This window comes from Podarcis pityusensis (genome assembly GCF_964106645.2).
Source record: "Podarcis pityusensis genome assembly, chromosome: Z".
Lineage (NCBI taxonomy): Eukaryota > Metazoa > Chordata > Lepidosauria > Squamata > Lacertidae > Podarcis > Podarcis pityusensis.
Window position 1 is genome coordinate 1,195,678 of NC_138044.1, and position 18,794 is coordinate 1,214,471.

Consider the following 18,794-nt stretch of genomic DNA (forward strand, 5'->3'; position numbering starts at 1 on the left):
GCAGAGTTCTGTGAAAATCTGTTGAATAACCTTTTGGATTTTGGAAGGATATTTGTCCAAATTAATTATTCTGGAGTCTCAGACTTTCTTTTTTCTTTTAAACTGATTTTTAATTTCAAGTAACAACACATACCCATACAAAATAGAACTCAGTAGTTGTACAGAAAAGGAAGAAAAAATAGTGGCTTCTGATTGTAGTTTTAGATGTTCCAAGAAAGGCAGTCAAATGAAAGTGTGTCTCCAGAAGGTTCTATGAGTTGATCAAGGGTGAAAATCATGCTCAGTTGTCTTAACAAAGTCAATAAAATGATACCATGTCATCTAGGAGGTATGGGTCTTCCCTCCCCCAACTAACATTCTGTTTATGGAATGGTTAATTTGCCCATAATATGCCCAATGTCCCATACTTGCAGAATCCAGGCTTTTAAAAGATTTGCATTTAAAATTTTCCAATTTTTTTTTGCTATCACCAGTCTAGCTACAGTCAATAAATGGAGGATGAGGTCTTTATTGGTTATGTTATCTATCGGAGGAGTAAAATAAGATAGTAGGACCGATTTTGGTTTAGTTCTAGTGATTATCCCTTCTTTTGCTTAATTGTTTGATAAACTATTTTGCAAAAGGAAATAATTTTTCGACAAAACCACCACATGTGTACTCCAGAGCCAGGTAAATTGCTTTCCCACCAGCAAAGTTTGGATGTGTTACGATTAATTCCATATAATATGGCCAGGCACATGTACCAGTGATGTGCTATCTTCAAAGTATTTTCTTAATTTATAATTGAGACAGATCTAAATGTTAGTTTATTCCAAATTTCTTCCCATAGCGGTTCCTCTAATTCTCCAAAATCTTTTCCCTATTTTAGTCTTGATGAAGTGAGAGGAAGGGTAGGCAATTGTGTGAGGATTTTACATAGTTGGAAGATGATACCCTTTCCCAGTGGGTTGGTTGTGTTGAGTAGTTGCTCAAAACCATTTAAGCTGCATAATGCTTGAGTCCTTTTATTTGGCTGATTTAGAAAATGTATAATCTGGTGTATCTCTAACCAGCCACGTGGTATATCTCCCAATATAAAATTCATTTCTGGAGCTGTAGGAGTCTTTTGATTAGTGTAGATTAGAAGAAGTCTCTGAGTTTATATAATCCTACCTAACAAATGAGCCTTATTTGGCTGCTGTGCGAAAGGAAGAGCGTTGAGTTATTGAGACTAAAGGGGAATCAAAAGGTAAAAGTTTCAGTCTCCGTTCCTTTCATATGGTCAAATCTGATTTTAGTAAGGGCTTAATGTCTTCTAGTGTCTTCTTGTTCATTTTTCTGAAAAGGAAGAGATCACATCAAGTCTTGACCTCTATCATCATCCATTTTTAACCAGGGGACCTGGTCTGAGCCTTGTAAAATCAAAAGGATATTGTGTAAGTGAGTGGAGTCTTTATACCATTTTAGGTTGGGTACAGTATTGCTATACCTCCTTCTTTCTTGATTCTATAAAGGGCTTTATGAGGTAGCCAAGGTCTCTTGTTTGCATGAATAAAATCTAGTAGATTTTTTTTTGCCAGCTATTGACGTGACAGATGGGAATGCTTATTTGTAAGACTCGGAGTGAGTGAAGAAGTTGCGCTAAGATCAGTCAGTCTGCGGATGTGGAGGGCAGTCTATGTTTCTTGTGTCATATTTGCATTTGTCCATCCTTAGATCAGTTCTTCCATAAATCCGTTTCTGCGTTAATCTGTGTTTTAAAAATAATCTGCATAAAATTTGGATTTAAGTAGGCATTTCTAAACTTACTGTCTCTCTAAATATACTTTTTTGATATATTCAGAATCCTTTTCTTAAAAGCTGAAAACTGTGTTGGAACATTTGGGAGTTCACACATTTGTCTGGAAGGTACAGATCAGTTTGCTGGGAATATGCAGTCTAAATTCCACAAGGTGGTTGCATATTTTGAAGGTTATCATTCTCAACAATCATGTCTAAGAAATAACTGCTTATACAGTCAAACCTTGGTTCCTGAACAGCTATGTTTTGGCTCCCAAATGCCGAAAACCCGGTTTTCGAATGTTTTTTCAAAAGCTGAACGTCCAATGCGGCTTCTGCTTGAGTGCAGGAAGCTCCTGCAGCCAACTGGAAGCTGCACCCTGGTTTTCGAATGGTTTCAGGAGTCAAATGGACTACGTTCGACAACCGAGCTTTGACTGTACAGTGGTACCTCTGGTTGCGAACGGGATCCGTTCCGGAGGCCGGTTCGCAACCTGAAAAGAACGCAACCCGCGTCTGTGCATCTGTGCACGCGCGGGTTGCATTTTGCCACTTCTGCACATGCACGTAAATGTGCGTGATGTCATTTTGCCCATCTGCACATGCGTGAGCGGCGAAACCCGGAAATAACCCTTTCTGGTACTTCCGGGTCGCAGCGGGACGCAACCTGAAAATGCACAATCTGAGGCAAACATAACATGAGGTATGACTGTATATGATTTTCAGTAGTGAGTCTCTTGACCATCTCCATGATGGCTTATTTGGTATTGTTCCTTTTGCCTCAGGATTAAGAAGAAAAAACACCACAAACCAAAACTGATGTTGCAAATCTTAGATTTATTTGAAGTGACATTTTATGGGATCAGGGAATTTTTATGGGAAATGTATTATGGGATCAGGGATTAAGTGTAAAGGGAACTGCTGGCACTTTTAAAACAATTAAAGATCCAACTTTAGCCAATCTTGTAACTTTCTGGCATTTGTTCAGTATTTTTCTCTCACTTTGATTCCTTTTTAAGGAACTTCTGGTTTCCTGCACAGCTTCTTTTGTTTTTTTCCCTTGGTAAACTATTGCTGCATCCCAATAAGTTCTACTACAGAGCTTCAGCATCACGATTTATTATTTGCATTCTTTTCTCCTTGCTTTATCTTGAAGACTGCAGCTACAATATGAGTAGCTTTTACAAGCTGTATACTCCCCCCCCCATAGATCCTTGGGGAGGGTGTTCATTTTCATAGCAGGTTAAGCCCATCCTATTGAAGTAATAAGTTAGGGGGGAAAGTATTTGATCCCCTGCTAAATTTGCCCGTTTGCCTTCTGACGAAGAAATGACCAGTCCGTAATTTTAATGGTAGGTTTATTGTAGCTATGAGAGACAGAATAACAACAGGAAAACCCCCAGAAACCCTGAAGACAAAAGTCAGAGATTGATGTGTATTATAATGAGTGAAATAAGTATTTGATCCCTTTGCAAAAGATGACGTAGTACTTGGTGGCAAAACCCTTGTTGGCAATTACAGAGGTCAGACGTTTCTTGTAGGTGACCACCAGGTTTGCACACATCTCATGAGGCATTTTGTCCCCCTCCTCTTTGCAGATCCACTCCAAGTCAGTAAGATTTTGAGGCTGATGTGTTGCTACTCGAACCTTCAGCTCCCTCCACAGATTTTAGATGGGAATAAGGTCTGGAGACTGGCTAGGCCACTGCAGGACCTTAATGTGTTTCTTCCTGAGCCACTCCTTTGTTGCCTTGGCCATGTGTTTTGGGTCATTGTCATGCTGGAATACCCATCCTCGACCCATTTTCAACGCCCTGGCTGAGGGAAGGAGGTGCTCACCCAAGATTTGACGATACATGGTCCCGTCCATCGTCCCTTCGATGCGGTGAAAGTGTCTTGTCCCCTTAGCGGAAAAATACCTCCAAAGCATAATATGTCCCCTTCCATGTTTGATGATGGTGTTCTTGGGGTCATAGGCAGCATTCCTCTTCCTCCAAACATGGTGAGTTGAGTTGATGCCAAAGAGCTCGATTTTGGTCTCATCTGACCACACCACTTTCACCCAGTTCTCCTCTGGGTCATTCAAATGTGCATTGGCAAACTGCAGATGGACCTGTACATGTGCTGTCTTGAGCAAGGGGACCTTGTGGGCTCTGCAAGATCTCAGTCCTTCACGGTGTAGTGTGTTACCAACTGTTTTCATGGTGACTATGGTCCCAGCTGCCCTGAGATCATTGACAAGTTCCCCCCGTGTAGTTCTGGGCTGCTTCATCACTGTTCTCATGATCATTGCAACTCCACGAGTTGAGATCTTGCATGTAGCTCCAGACCGAGGGAGGTTGACGGTTATTTTGTGTTTCTTCCATTTGCGAATGATTGCACCAACTGTTGTCACCTTCTCACCAAGCTGCTTGGCAATAGTCTTGTAGCCCAGTCCAGCCTTGTGCAGGTCTACAGTCTTGTCCCTGACATCCTCGGACAGCTCTTTGGTCTTGGTCATGGTGGCTATTTTGGAATCTGCTGGATTGATTGCTTCTGTCGACAGTGTCTTTTGTACAGGTACTGTAACGAGCTGGGATTACAGGTAAGACCTCTTCCTTACAGCAGGTGCTTCTAATCTCAGTTCGTTACATACAGTGAAGATACCAGGTAGATCTCCTATTACACTTTCATATTGCTTGCACTATGTCAGCAAAGCAAATACTTTACTACTCCCAATTTTCTATAGGACTTCACATATTTTACAGCTGATACACCAGTCATAGGCAAACTCCAGCCCTCCAGATGTTTGGGATTACAATTCCCATCATCCCTGACCACTGGTCCTGTTAGCTAGGGATGATGGGAGTTGTAGCCCCAAACATCTGGAGGGCCAGAGTTTGCCTATGCCTGTGATATACTCTGCATAATGTATGTTCTCTTCTGTTTCAGTGCTTCTGTTTAAAAAAATGGCTGAGGAGTTGTTATCACAAAGTTTTTGATTCCTACTCTCCTCACATTTGTCCACCCACCTGTAAGTACTGCAAGGCATGGTGCTACGTTGATTTTTCCTTGCACAAATTCCATTACGCGTTCATATTCTGATTCTAAAAGACATTTGATCAAAGGATGTCTGCTGGGCAGATCGTATGATGGTTTTAGTAATTTAAAAGCTTCCTGCCAGTGTGCATTTCTTGACAGTGGCATTCCAGAAGAATATATTGGTCTTGCAAGAGCTTGGTCAATTTCCCCCCCTGATCTTCACATGTCACCTTGCCTACAAATAAAGCTTTTGAGTATTTTTGGGATGAAGTTGTTTACCTGAGGATGCTGACTGGGCAACCATTTGTGAAATTGCTGATGTTGCAGAAGGAGTAGAAAGGAGACTTCTGGAATGAGAACATTGGGGAAAGCAACTTGTACTTTCATCATTATGGTCCATTTTGCTGAGGAGGGAGAATAATTTTATAACTAGCTTGCGGGTAAACACTAAGCTACCGGTGATGGTGGCTCGCAATAGGACTTGGACACAGGCTACCTGAAAGTCTGTATTTCCCTATATGAACCTGCCCAGGTGTTAAGAACCTCAGGTGAGTGTTTCTCTTGGTTCTATCAACATCAGATACATGGTTGATGGTGACAATGGGCTAGTGTCAATTGGACTGGGGGCTGTGGCACGAATGGCGTCCTGCTCCTGTGCTTCTGTGCTGGTAATGGAGGAACAAACCTTGTGGCTAGTACAGAATTCCTGGTCACCTATGTTTGCTAGGTGAATTGTTTAAATATATACGGCTTAGATTAATAATAGATATGTAGAGCTGGAAGGGACCACAAGTGTGGGGCTCAGACCCTTGACCCTGAGATTAAGAGTCTCATTCTCTACCAACTGAACCGACTTCCTCAAGGTACCTGCTCTTGGCAGATTCTGGGTTTTGATTGCAAGACTTCGTGTTTTAGACTTCAGAGGTCAAGTTTTGGGTTCTCAAACCTGGCAGAGCAACAAGTGAGCTTCGTGAAGATTCAGATCTTACATCCATGCACGTTTTGCCAAAGGCTGCAATGCTGACGGGTCCCCCCCCCCAAAAAAAAAGTCGTTTCTGCCTGGAAGCCAAATCTTCCAATGCTGGCTGTAGCTGATGGAGTCCAGCAGCATCTGGGAGGCTACAGGTGCCTATCCCTGATGTGTAACTTGTATGGGCTTCCTTTTGTACGAGGGATTTCATAAATTCCGAGTGTAGTCATGTCCGTAACCTTCCTGTGTGCTAGGCAAGTTGTGGAACTGATACTGTGGAGGTTACAATTTCTGGGGAGGTTTGGCATGCAAGGACTTGAGTTGAAGGATCATTTGAGCAGAATAAAAAGTTTGGTTTATTTTTCCAGTGGCAAGCCTCCAGCTATTTTTGCCTGTGTCGGCTCTCTAAATGTTCCCAGCGCTATGGCCTGCTTATTTTCTAGTTGCAGGGCTGCACTGAGCCATAGCTGACACACAAAGGCAAGCAATTGTTACTTTGTGCTTGCAGTGTCAACACTGCATTGCAGACCACAGCACTGCATTAGTAATCAGCACACACTAAACAGTGATTTGTAGGGACAGCCACATATAGGATTGGGTTTCACACTGAGCTGGACACACTGACTTTCCCTGTCAAGGACATACTGGGTTCAAAAAGATCAAATATAAGAGCCTTACACATCTGACCAAGCGTCCCATCTCTTCCAGCATTTGGTTTCCAACTCTGGCCAACCAGATGACTTTGTGAAGCCCGGCCTAAACAGGGCATGAAGGCAGCAGCAATTCCCTGTGGTTTGTTCCCAGCACCCTGCTGCATGTGGCCTCTTAGTGTGGATTTCCCATTTAGACACCGTGGGTAATATTGTTAGATGACTTCTTTGTGAATTTGTCTACGCCTCATCTCTTTAAAGCCTAATGGACATCACAGCAAAACATGTAGGCAATGACGTTTGAAAGCTCTCAGATATAGGTTCTGACATGTATAATAAGCAGTTTCAGGGGCCAGTTTGTAATATGACGAAAGCAGGTCAGGACTGTCATCCATCCAAAATGTCACCTGTTATTTTTTTCATCTCTCTCCTCCTTTTCTGATACCACTTTTCCCTTTTTGTGTTGTCACATTTCTGCTTCTTTCTCTTGCTAGAGCAAAATGTCCTAAATGAAAGCTTTCTCTGCCAGGGTGAGATAACATTTTGTCAGGTAGAGGAGAGATTGGAGAACAGCGCTCTGTACCTCTCTGAGCTCCGTGGTGGGAGGGCAGGATGAAAAAGCACGAGTGCTGCTCCTTGGGTGAACCCCCTTTCTATTGGATGTCAGCTGTACACTTTGAGTCTGTTTGTAGGTTAATTATGGTGGTGGCATAAAAGCATTTCCCAAGTTATTTGTATGCTTCTGGCAGCAAAGTCTCATTTTTAAGCATTGGTGGGGGGTAGGAGGAGGTAATTGTAGAAATAAATCCCAACCCACATGTAGGCGCACTTTTGCTTGCTTTCATTGACAATAGTTTATTATACAACAGCTGATGCATTTAGTATTTGTGGATTCCCTTAATTGATGACTGTACTAGTTTCAGAGCAGAGCTCTTGCAAGTGAAGACAATAGGTCAGTGTCTACTCTTCATGCATAAATAGCCGGAGACATGCCGATTGTGTCTGAAGGGTAGGATTCGTTGTTCCCGTGGAGTAGTAATCTTTCCCATGAATGGAGGCTTGGTCAGCCGGTCGAAGGTGGATTGTGCTTTTCCTTGTCCTGCATCCTGCTGATTCAGAGGCTTGTGTTTGCATCAATTAAGTACATGCACAAGGAAGAACAGGGCCAGCGTTTCCTTTCACAATATGGGGATACTCTAAAATGTGCTGGAGCAGTGAGTTATAAAGCACATGTACTGTAGCTCTTTCCAAATAAAACATAAGAAAAGTAAACAATTATCCCATTAATTTCAGAAGGCCTATTTTATTTTACTTTCTCTTACTTACAATTACCCCTCCCCTTTTTTGCCTCTGTTGTTGTGATAGCCTGCAACTGTGCTAAACGGTTGGGAAGAAAGTAGGGTTTCATTTTGTTTCAGCAAGTACAGTGGTGCCTCGCAAGACGAAATTAATTCGTTCCGCGAGTTTTGTCGTCTTGCGATTTTTTTCATCTTGCGAAGCACGGTGTCGGAAAAGTTTTGGAAAAGCTTCAAAAATCACCAAAGTCTTTAAAAACCTCAAAAAAGGCTACCACACCACGTTCTATGAGTTGCTCCTCGAAGTCAAGTCGCAACTGTATTAACGGTGTTAAGAAAAAGGAAACAAACTTGCAAGACATTTCCGTCTTGCGAAGCAAGCCAATAGGGAAAATCGTCTTGTGAAGCAGCTCAAAAAACAAAAAACCCTTTCATCTAGCGAGTTTTTTGTCTTGCGAGGCATTCATCTTGCGAGGTACCACTGTACTAGAGTTTGTAGCATGTTTCTAGAATTTTTTGCGTAGAGTTGTAAGAATTCGAGTTTCCCTGCTCAGTTCTGTGTTTTGGAAAGGGAGGAGCTACTGAGAGCGGGGTTAACCTATGATGATGTGGAGGAAGCCAGAATGGCTTGGCAAATGACCTTCTGTTGTATTCTCAGATGAGTCCCCTTTTTACACAGCCAGACCCATCCCAAAGGCCTGGGGTGGGTGACAATAAGTTTTTAAAAAGACATACGGATAATGAAATCGAACTGTGAACAGCTGTAAATAGCCAAGTGGTCACAGTTTTTATAGTTCCCAGCGAACTCAGATGGTAGTTTCATTTTTCTAAAGACTTACGAATATCAGTAATTATGATATTTTACTGGCGTGTTGCACCTTGATGCAGGGAGAGGAGCCTTTGAAAGGTAAGCAGCATCACAGAGCCTCCAAATTCCAGCTGGAGAGATGCAATTTTTCTGATATGGATGATCTTAAGCATAAGCCACATTGCTGAAACTCTGGCTTTGTGGTTGAAGGGTGCACCAAAACATCTCTTCCGATTTGCTGAATTTTGGTATCCAAGTGACACGGAAATGGTCACAGAAAAGAGCAGTCACAAACATGCAGCGGATTCCCACCCTGTCAGCTGGAAAATTAAATCAGGTTCCAGTTTGGGATTAACACTGAGGCTGCAGGGAAGGGCAGGTAGTGTCTTAAATGGCATGAAATTGCAGAATGCGATTAAAAAACCCACAAATTTCTGCTTTAAGGTCTTTGTTGAGGATGTTTCCCTACCGCTGGGCATTAACAATGGCCTGCATTAACAAATATATTAACTGCACTTGGCAAATTAAAGCTCAGTTGGATATGTGATAAATAGTGGAAGGCACTAGGTCATGAACACACTAGATCTATTACTCCAAAAGGAGTTTATATAAGCAGTTTAATGCTGTTTTGCAGTCGTCCTGTCTCCAAAATGTGTTATATGAAGGAACAAAAGTCCAGTTTGAGGTGAAATACCACACACACACTAGCCTGATCTAATTTTGATCCTTTTTTGAATGTTCAGGGTAAGCTATAAACACTTTTAAAACCTGTAGATAAACTCTAAAAGACACACACAAGACAGCAGGGTTAGGGAAAGTAAGTCAGCTGAAATCTTCTTCTTAGTAAGCTTGCATAGGATTGTGTTGCATATACAGTGCTACCTCCAGTTGTGCACGGGATCCGTTCCAGAGCTCTGGTCGGATCCTGAGGAATGTGCAACTGGAGGTGCCTGTTCTGCGCATGTGTGTGTGGGGTGAAACCCGGAAAAATACTTCTGGGTTTGCTGCGTGCGTAACCTGAAGGATATGCAACCAGGGGTGTGCATATCCACAGGTACCACTGTATAATTCAAAACTGGAACTCGGCATGTGGACAAAGTGAAGAGGCAAAGCCCTGGCCACATAACTGAGAGGTTGCTAGTATTCCTTTATTTAAAACTAGAAAAGATTATTTAAAAGGCGAACAGAAGCCGGTCTGAATTTCAAAATTCAGCCACCAGATCTTGCCTCTGCCAGCTTATATAACCAGCATATTTTTATAATGCAGGAAGTATTCTATCTCCCCAACTACCCACCCAAGAAAAGAATGAAACTGAAGGGACATTTTTGTATTCCCACTGGGGCAGTGAGCTAATTCATGTTTTACAGCATAAGAAAACAAAGCTTCTAATGGGAGACACAAATTGTTTTAAAATGTAGGCAGCCTTCTTAACTAAGCTGTAAATGCTTTATTGGTGCAAACCCCACATTTTGGAAAGATCTCATTATGGCTTTTCCATGGTAATTTCTAAATGCCGTAATTCCCCCCCCCTTTTTTAAATTTTCCCAGTTATTCATATATGTGGTATGAAGCTTAGATATATTTAAAACTTTGTGGCGCATCAGAAACATTTGTCTGCACTTCTCTCCCGGAAGAAGAAAAAACAGCCAAGAAAGATATCCTGGTTTTAGACACAAGAGCTTCCCACACTGGAGGAATGGCAGATGAAACTGATGGACTATATGGAACTGGCGGAAATGACTGGCAGAATCCGTGACCAGGGAGAAGAGTCGGTGGAGGAAGATTGGAAGAAATTCAAAGACTATCTGCAGAAACATTGCAAAATTAAAGAATGTTAGAGTGATGTTGGATTGAAAATAAGTGGCTTCCAGCTGTACAGGATTTAATGTTATATATAGATCAAGATTAAGGATTAGGATTAAAAAAAAGTTAAAGGAAATGGAAATTTGGTTTTTAAGAGGTAAAATTTAATGTTGTTTTATATTAAGATTAAAGATTGGGATTAAAAAAGAGGGAAAGAAATTGCTGGACAAACAATTTGAACTGGAATACAAAAGAGGGAGGTATGAGGAGGTCCAGAAAATAAGTAAATTTAAAAATGGAGATGAAAAGGTGGTATTGTTTTTAATTGTTTTCTTTTCTGTCTTTTTTTTTATTATGTATTGTGTATTTTTGAATTGTGTATTTCTTTTTTTTTTGTTTTTTAATTTTTTATTGGTGTGTTCTTTTTATTGGAAACCTTAATAAATATCATTTTTTAAAAAAAAGAAAAAGAAAGATATCCTGGTTTTAATGGCTTTCCAAACCATTGTTTAAGCATCACGTGGAGTTGGTCATCAGGGATGGAAAACCTGCAGTTCTCCAGACCTTGTTGGAGTACAGCTCCCTTCACCCTTGACCAAGGGCAATGCTGACTGGGGCTTGATGAAAGTTAAGAATCCAGCGACATCTGAAGGGCCACAGGGTTCCCATCCTTGGTCTAAACAGAGATTTAAATTTATATATTCAAGAATTGATGCTTTTGAATTCTGGTGCTGGAGGAGACTCTTGAGAGTCCCATGGACTGCAAAAAGAACAAACCTATCCATTCTGAAGGAAACCAGCCCTGCGTGCTCACTGGAAGGACAGATCCTGAAGCTGAGGCTCCAAGACTTTGGCCACCTCATGAGAAGAGAAGACTCCCTGGAAAAGACCATGATGTTGGGAAAGATGGAGGGCACAAGGAGAAGGGGACGACAGAGGACGAGATGGTTGGATAGTGTTCTCGAAGCTACCAGCATGAGTTTGACCAAACTGCGGGAGGCAGTGGAAGACAGGAGTGCCTGGCGTGCTCTGGTCCAGGGGGTCACGAAGAGTCAGACACAACTAAACAACAAAATAGAAGTTCACAGTTGCAAGCATATCCTTTCATGAAGATCAGCTTTCCCTAGTCTGGTACCTTCCAGATATTTTGGACTCAGGTTCCCATAAGCCTTGCCAGCACACTCATGCAGTCCAGAACATCAGGAAGGCACCAGGATTTGGAGAACGTTATAGAGAAAGAGCCCTGATTAAAAACTTGGGCATTGGTTTGATGAGGTCCTTTGCTGTGGAGATCCAAGCTGTCATACCACTGTACTGTTATTTTTTAAATGCCCTCTGAATATTCAGTATACTTAAAATATATTTAAACTTGTGGGCTTGCTTGTGGGCTTCCCAGAAGGATTCACCGGGGCTCTGCTTATCATCTTTTATCCATGCATCATTGAAGCTACCGTGTGTCTAGAATTAATGAATCAGTTTTAAACACAAACCTTCATTAGAACACCTTTTTCATTGAGCCCTGGGTTTTTGCATGCAGACACACATGTTGAATGCCCAGAGTTTTACTTGGAGACACTCTCATTGAATTTTGATTTGCTAGCTCCTCATAACATTGCGCTTCTTGCATCATCATGCTTTTGAGGGCCACCGTGCATAGGTTAACCTTAGAATTATTAACTTCACCTAAACTGGCTGGTGGTACCAAATCATCCTGGTTTTCAATGGGAAAATGTTTTTTTTGCTTGTGTTATTTTGCACATTTATACCCCTCCTTTCCTCCAGGGAGCTCAAAGCGGCTTACATGCTTCTCATTTTGTCTTCAAAACAATCCTGTGCGGTAGGTCAGGCTGAGAGTGACCGGCCCAGTGGGCTGAGTAGGGATTTGAACCCTTTTCTCCCAGGCCCCTAGTCCAGCACTCTGGCTACTGCCAAACACTGTCTCTCTGAGGAGAGGAGCAGCTTCCCCACTCTCTTCCTCGGTCTGTAAAAGCCTCGGTTTGAGGGGTTTAGGAGCTGGGCCAAGGACCAAGAGTCAGCATAGTGTGGTGGTGAGCGTATCAGAGTAGGACTTGAGGCACCGAGGTTCTAAACCCCACTAAACCAGAAAATCTGAAAATATGAGGGAGTTGACATTAGCCCTTTCGTTCTCTTTCAGCCTGACCTAGCTCACAGAATCGTTGTGAGGATAAAACGTGGCGGTGGGAATCCTATCTTGGGCTCCCTGAAGGAAGAGGCGGGTAGGGGATTTAAATCCAATAAATAAAAATTCTGTAAGATATTCAGGAGTTAGGAGGGGCAACACAACAAGCTCCCTTTTCCTTTAATAAGACCACTGTTAAAGTAAAGGGTATGTTTGCTGGTTGCTTTTCCCCAGTATTTACATCTTGCTCTTCAGCTATGAACGCCTTAGGGTGGCTCGCAATTAATAAAAAATGGCACAGTCGTTGTCCACATGCCACAAAAGAAAAAAAGGGCTGGGAAGAGGAAAACAAGCAAACTGTTCTAATATTACTTACCTGAAGCCTTTGAAAAAGCATAAGGGTTAGGAATATAATCATAGAATCATGCAGTTGGAAGGGGTCCCAAGGGCCATCTAGTCCAACCCCCTGCAATACAGGAATCTCAGCTAAAGCATCCTGGACAGATGGCCACCCAACCCCTGCTTGAAAGCCTCCGAGAAAAGACAGTCCACAACCTCCCGAGGGACACCGTTCTACTGTCAAACAACCCTTACTGTCAGAAAGCTTTTCCTGATGTTGAGTCTGAATCTCCTTTCTTTATAACTTGAAGCCATTGATTCGAGTCCAGAACAGGAGAAAGCAAGTTTGCTCCATCTTCCATGTGACAGCCCTTGAGATATTGGAAGATGGCTATCATATCTCCTCTCAGTCTCCTCTTGTTTTCTTGTTCAGTCTTGACTGCCTAGGTTAGTTCTGGATGTACTTCTTGCTAGCTTTAGTTTTTTCTTTTGATTGGTTTTTAAAATTATTGTACTTTGGAAGCTGACTTAGGTTGTATTTTCAAGGTAAGGGAGTCCTGTGGAACAGGGTCTTAGGCTTCTGTTCTTCTACATGGCTTGCATGGAGTGAAGGTTGCCAAGCAGCTCTGATGTGTACAGACCAAGTATTTGAAGAGGACATCCAATTCTTTATTGAGGTTGCATTGGTTCTGGTAGCTAACTTGGTGACTAAAGGAAGAGTAGGAGAGCAAGATGCACACTGACCGTTGTGTGGTAGGTTGTGCTGGATTGAGTGGGGAGTGGCAGGGAAAGGAAGTGTCCATCCTTGAATGACAGAGCACCTGCTTTTCACCCAGAAACTCAGGGTGCACCCTCTGGCATCTGCAGCATGAAGGATGTTGAGTAGCAGGGCTTCCTAGAGGCAGTTGGTTGACCACTGTGAGTTTAGAATGCTGGACTAGTTAAAACATTTAATCTGATTTACAAGAGCCCTTCTTATGTTGTTTTGGCTGCCCATGTAGGGCAGCTACAGAAGAAACCTCTACCCGAATGTTGGGAAGAAGAATATGCTTTGTAGCACATGGATGTGTAGCACAGATATGTTACTATGAAATAGGAGGAAGTCCCATTTCATAAAAGTAGAGGTATTGCAAAGATCCCCTATTCTGGAGTTCTGTATGCATTCCTATGTGTCCATCAGTGCACAAGTGCAAAGTTGGCTTCTCCATTCACTTCAATGGAGGGACAAAGGGGGTTCACAGAGTAGACTCACACAACTCACACTGTGTGTAAGTTGGGTGTGCCTAAACCAGGCATGTTCAAAGTCCGTCTCGGGGGCCTAATCCGGCACGCTGGCCTCTGTGGCAGTTTGGTTGGCCCTCATGGCCCTTCACTTCATCAAATCTGGCCCTCTTTGAAAAAAGGTTGGAAACCACTGGAACCCTTTGAATTCAGTAGGGTTGGGTATACTTCACTTTCACTGGACTGTCAATAGACCATATGCTTTTCTGAAACCAGCTTGCTCATGCTACTCTCTGCAGACTGTTAACCGAAAGTGCTACAGTACAACACATATATTTTGCAATCTTTTAATTTTTTCTTTGGAAGCTGTAAGAGTAGAGTGGAAGATTTGAGTTAAAATATCTTGAAGGCAACTCCAGGGTTGACCACTAGAATAAGAAGCCAAAACAATGAAAGTTATAAAGAATATAAAAGTTATATTCAGAATATAAAGAATATAAAAGTTATTACAGAATATATGGAAAAGCGTTATAAGCAGACAATTTACCTAGCAGGATGGTAAAATTTTCAGCAGAGTAAGAAATAAATAAAGTATATAAAAGTGGTGGTGATAGATGGGGTGAACTAAGAAAACACAAAGAAAAAAGGGGTTAAAAGGAAGCATGGAAAGAGAGGATAGGAAGTCAAGGAATGTTTTCTTATTTTTTGTTGTTGATTATTTAAAATCTTTGGAAAGAAATACTTTTCTTTGTTGTATTGTTTTTGTTTATGCTTTGGAATGTTATCAGAAGAGCAAATAAATAAAATATGTAAAAAAAAAAATATTGAAGGCTAATCTATTTCATAGCTGATGATTGTGAGTCTAATATTCTGCCATCTTCTGGATAAGTTACTTTATGTCTTGATCACCCTCTTCCCCACCCTGTGCAAAGGCTCCCTCTCAAGTCCAAATGCACAATTGAAGGACTGTGATCAAACTTGCATCCACATGGAAAATTTAATAGCAGCTTCCATCAGTTAGCTTTCTTTCTTTCTTTCTTTCTTTCTTTCTTTCTTTCTTTCTTTCTTTCTTTTTTAAGTACCCTGACTGTACATCTTAAATACTTTGTTGAAAGCAAGCATAGTTTAGTGAAAATTCTGCATCTGCTAACAATTGAACCTGCCAATTAACCAATTTATTAGCAAAACAAACTTTGCCTGTGAGGGAGCTAGGGTGGGTTTGTTTTTTTAAGTATATGATGTATACATCATAAAATTATTCTCTGCCCCACAAGCCTTAACTCTGTCAGAGGGGAGCAGTAATTGAGCAGTAAAGATTGTTTACAAATCCCTGCTCCCTCCATAATGATCAAAACTTGTGGAAACATTTTTTTGTTTGTTGCAGAAATGGAAAGCATCTGGTTAACAATGCATCCTGCGTTGCAAGCCCAAAGAATTCAAAATGTGCTCACAATTGTGCCCAAATGTTGGTCTGACAACGGGCTCCCTGAATAAATGACAACTCCTTTGCAAAATTCAAGGCATCTAGTTTTTAATCTATTATTGTTGTAATTATAATTACACTGATAATACGGAACCTGGCAATCCTGGAAACACTGTTAGGAAAAGCAGATGGCTGCAACAGAGTTGTTTTGAGATGGTTTGTCATAGAAATTATTTCTGTCTGGGTTTTGTTTTTTGTTGCTTCTGTTCCATTTTGTGCAATTGAACTTGTTCAGAACTACTGCTTCTTATGTTGAACTACCATGTTTATCCCGAGAAACGATGGCGGGAGAACTTGTGGCTTTTGGGGGAGTGAGGGATGTTACTGGCATAATGAAGGCTTAAAACTAGGGCTTCCTAATGTTAAAGTAGTTCAGTGCCACTTTAATTAGATATTTACCAATGATGATCCCTCCCACTTCAATTTTTAAATAGTCTGCTTTCCCTTCTACCCACACACTTTAGTAAGATGGGGGAAAGCTATGATTGGGTCCCACTGAATTCTGCTGATGGGTTGCCTTTCCCCCACTTAAAGTCCAGTCCTGTAGTTGACTAAAGAGGTGTCTGATTAAAAATAAAGAGTCTAAGCACGATTGGGGCACTGTTCCCTTGCAGCACACGTAGCTGGCAATTTGCACCTGGTTAGGTTTTTGCATTAGATAACAGCCTAAAGTTAACAGTAGCATCAGGTCTCTCTAATTTCTTTTTTGTCTTTCTGGAAAGAGGGTAAAAGGAGAGCCTGGAGGAGTCCTTACTTCCTCTTATCAGTGGCTCAGCCTCAGCTGCCCTTCTTGGATCCCCTGCCAGGGCTGCTATCATCTTCTGATCAAATATTAATGTGTGATTCTCTGCTTGCTCACTAATCCAAAGCCAATTAATATTATCTGTCAATTATTTACAGATCCTGAGGTGCGGAGGCAGTTCCCAAAGGACTACAGTGACCAGGTTTGGAATGCGTAATTAATTTTTTACATGACAAAATTCATTTCAGGGTTGTTCAACGTATTATAGCTGTTCTTTTCCCCTTAAAAAACACAAAACAAAATAGAACGCATTGGGGGGGAGGGAAAGGGAATTGTGATTAGAAACTTAAGATTTTATTTTTTTTAAATGTATACACAACATGTAAAACTTGCATGCATAAACTTGAATAGATGGTTTTGGTTCTCAATAAGGCTTTCCCAATTTCAGAATCTATTTTGAGAAAGCAAATTCATGAATTTCACTCCTTTAAAAAAAAAACTTACTTTGCCTTGGAGGTGCTTCAGGCTGCTGTTAGTTACAGAATCCTCATCTCGTTGTTTTAGGGTTTATGAGTTTACTTGGCATCACATCACTTTTTAAAAATTTCATGGTCACATCAAATCTGGCAGAATGATGGAATATAAAAAGGGGAGGGAGTGACTGCATGTAAAATGCCGTGGGAATTTTGCAATTAGTGCTCAGAGCAGAGGGGAAAGGGAACACATCCTGCTTTGCAAAATTCGTGTGGATGGCTGTGGTAACTGAAAGCTACTGCTGATCTTGATGGCTTCTTCCTCTTTCAAATGCATCTTGTTATAGAGTAATGTTGGGAGGGAGGGAGGGAAGTTTTATTTTTGCTCCATCGGTGTACTTAGTACACTCTAGTTGTTTTTGCTAGGAAGCTCTCCCTTTGGGAAGGGGTTTCATGTCAGCCATTGCAAGTCTGGGTTGAAAATCGATCTCTGGACCAAATTCTCCTAATTGTTACAGCCCTGAAAAATCTCCATTCAGCTGGGTGCGGTGAAGTTCGCACAGAAAGGCTCCCGTAATAGTCGTTATCAGGTTTTAGTTACATTTTCTTACGGGAGTGTTTGATTCTGATCCTTTTCCTTCCTTCCCTCCCCCATTTAAAAACGTTTCTGTTCCGTGGAAGGTGCAGCGGTGTCTCGTGCCTGCTGCTGCTGAGCACGTCCCAGCATGGGCCCCTCAGGCCAAACAGACCTTGTCTTGTAATGGTGTGTGCAGCGGACGGGACAATAGTCGCCCCTGATGCCTGCAGTCCTGGAGAGCCCCTGTAGTATTAATATAATTCTTTTAAAAAAATAACACCCCCCGGCATATTGCTTGAGTGCTTTTTGTTGCAGTTTTATAGTGCCTGTCCCCCCCCCCCCCCGTACTTGCACCATAGCGTTGAGGTGTGCAACAAAGCATCCTTTTGTAAACACACAAGTCCTCATTGCCATCTCGTGCCAATAATCTGTTAATAAATAGCTCCCTAAGTACACTCTGCAGCGTTGGGCCACAATGTGTGCTGAAAGAGCCGCTAGTCTATCATATGAAATGTAGTCGGATTAAGGGTCCCTCCGAGCTGTTGCTGTCTCTTGTGCCTGTGATCTATGGATTATAGGACTGTCTCATACATAAAATATTTTTCCTTTTTGTAAAACAACAACAAAAAAGGAGAGAAATCTTAGTATTCTGTAAACCACCTCTGAACAAACGCAGTACAACCTACAGAAATCCAAAGATGCAAAGCTAATGTGCTGCTGGAACTTCCCTGATCTTTTTATTCAGCTCGTGCTTTTAAAAGATCTTTAAACAAACAAACAAACAAACAAAAAGAAATGTGGACAATCAGTTCAGGAGGTGGGGAAGGTAGCAGACTTCTCAACCTTAAACACACTAATTTCAGGTTCACAGCGACCTTACTTTTGGTGCCTTTTTAAGGGGCTGGAAGAACGTAAACTGCGTTTAAGCCTTGAAGTGACACCAGGCGCTTGTGTGAACAAAACTAAGCAAGACTTATGGTCAGCATACCGTTTCTGAATGCTTGTGAAAGCGATTCGGAAGCAGAAGATGGCCATTTCTAAACAAAATGAGGATTCTTTAATTTAGTTAACAAATGTGGCAAACCTAAATGCCACATTTTTGAAGGTGTCAAGTATGTGTTGTTCGTTAGCAGAGGGTGGAAAGTTGAACGGCAAACGCACTGCAGGGTTTCTTTTTATTATTTAGGCTCGGTCTGCAGCAAAGGTGGGAATGAAGTTGAAGTTTTAGGTGTGGTGGCCTTTTGAAAAAAAATATCAAATTACTGTGGGGGTTTTTCCCCCTTGTAGCATACCTTTAAAAACAAAACGGTTCCTTTTGTTTTTATGTGATGCATGTGCAACTTGTACACAAATGTTTCTTGCTGACAATCCAAATCCGTGAGGAATATTGTGAGTTAAATCAACACAAGGCAATTCTCTCATTAGTACGAAAAAGCCCAAGTTCTGCCCCCCCCCCCCACTTCCCCAGTCTAAATTCTTGGCACTTGTTTTTACATACAGTGTGTTCCCCATG

General features: G+C 41.6%; 1 protein-coding gene across 8 annotated transcripts in view; it reads left to right on the top strand.

Moving 5' to 3' along the window:
- Nucleotides 1–18,794, top strand: part of DENND1A (DENN domain containing 1A) — a 270,241-nt gene that overhangs the window by 55,148 nt on the left and 196,299 nt on the right. For all 8 annotated transcript variants that reach the window (XM_080990837.1, XM_080990841.1, XM_080990839.1 and 5 more), the window contains exon 3: nt 16,390–16,433. In XM_080990837.1, the coding sequence (XP_080846963.1) occupies nt 16,390–16,433 (44 nt within the window). The remainder of the gene's footprint in view (nt 1–16,389; nt 16,434–18,794) is intronic.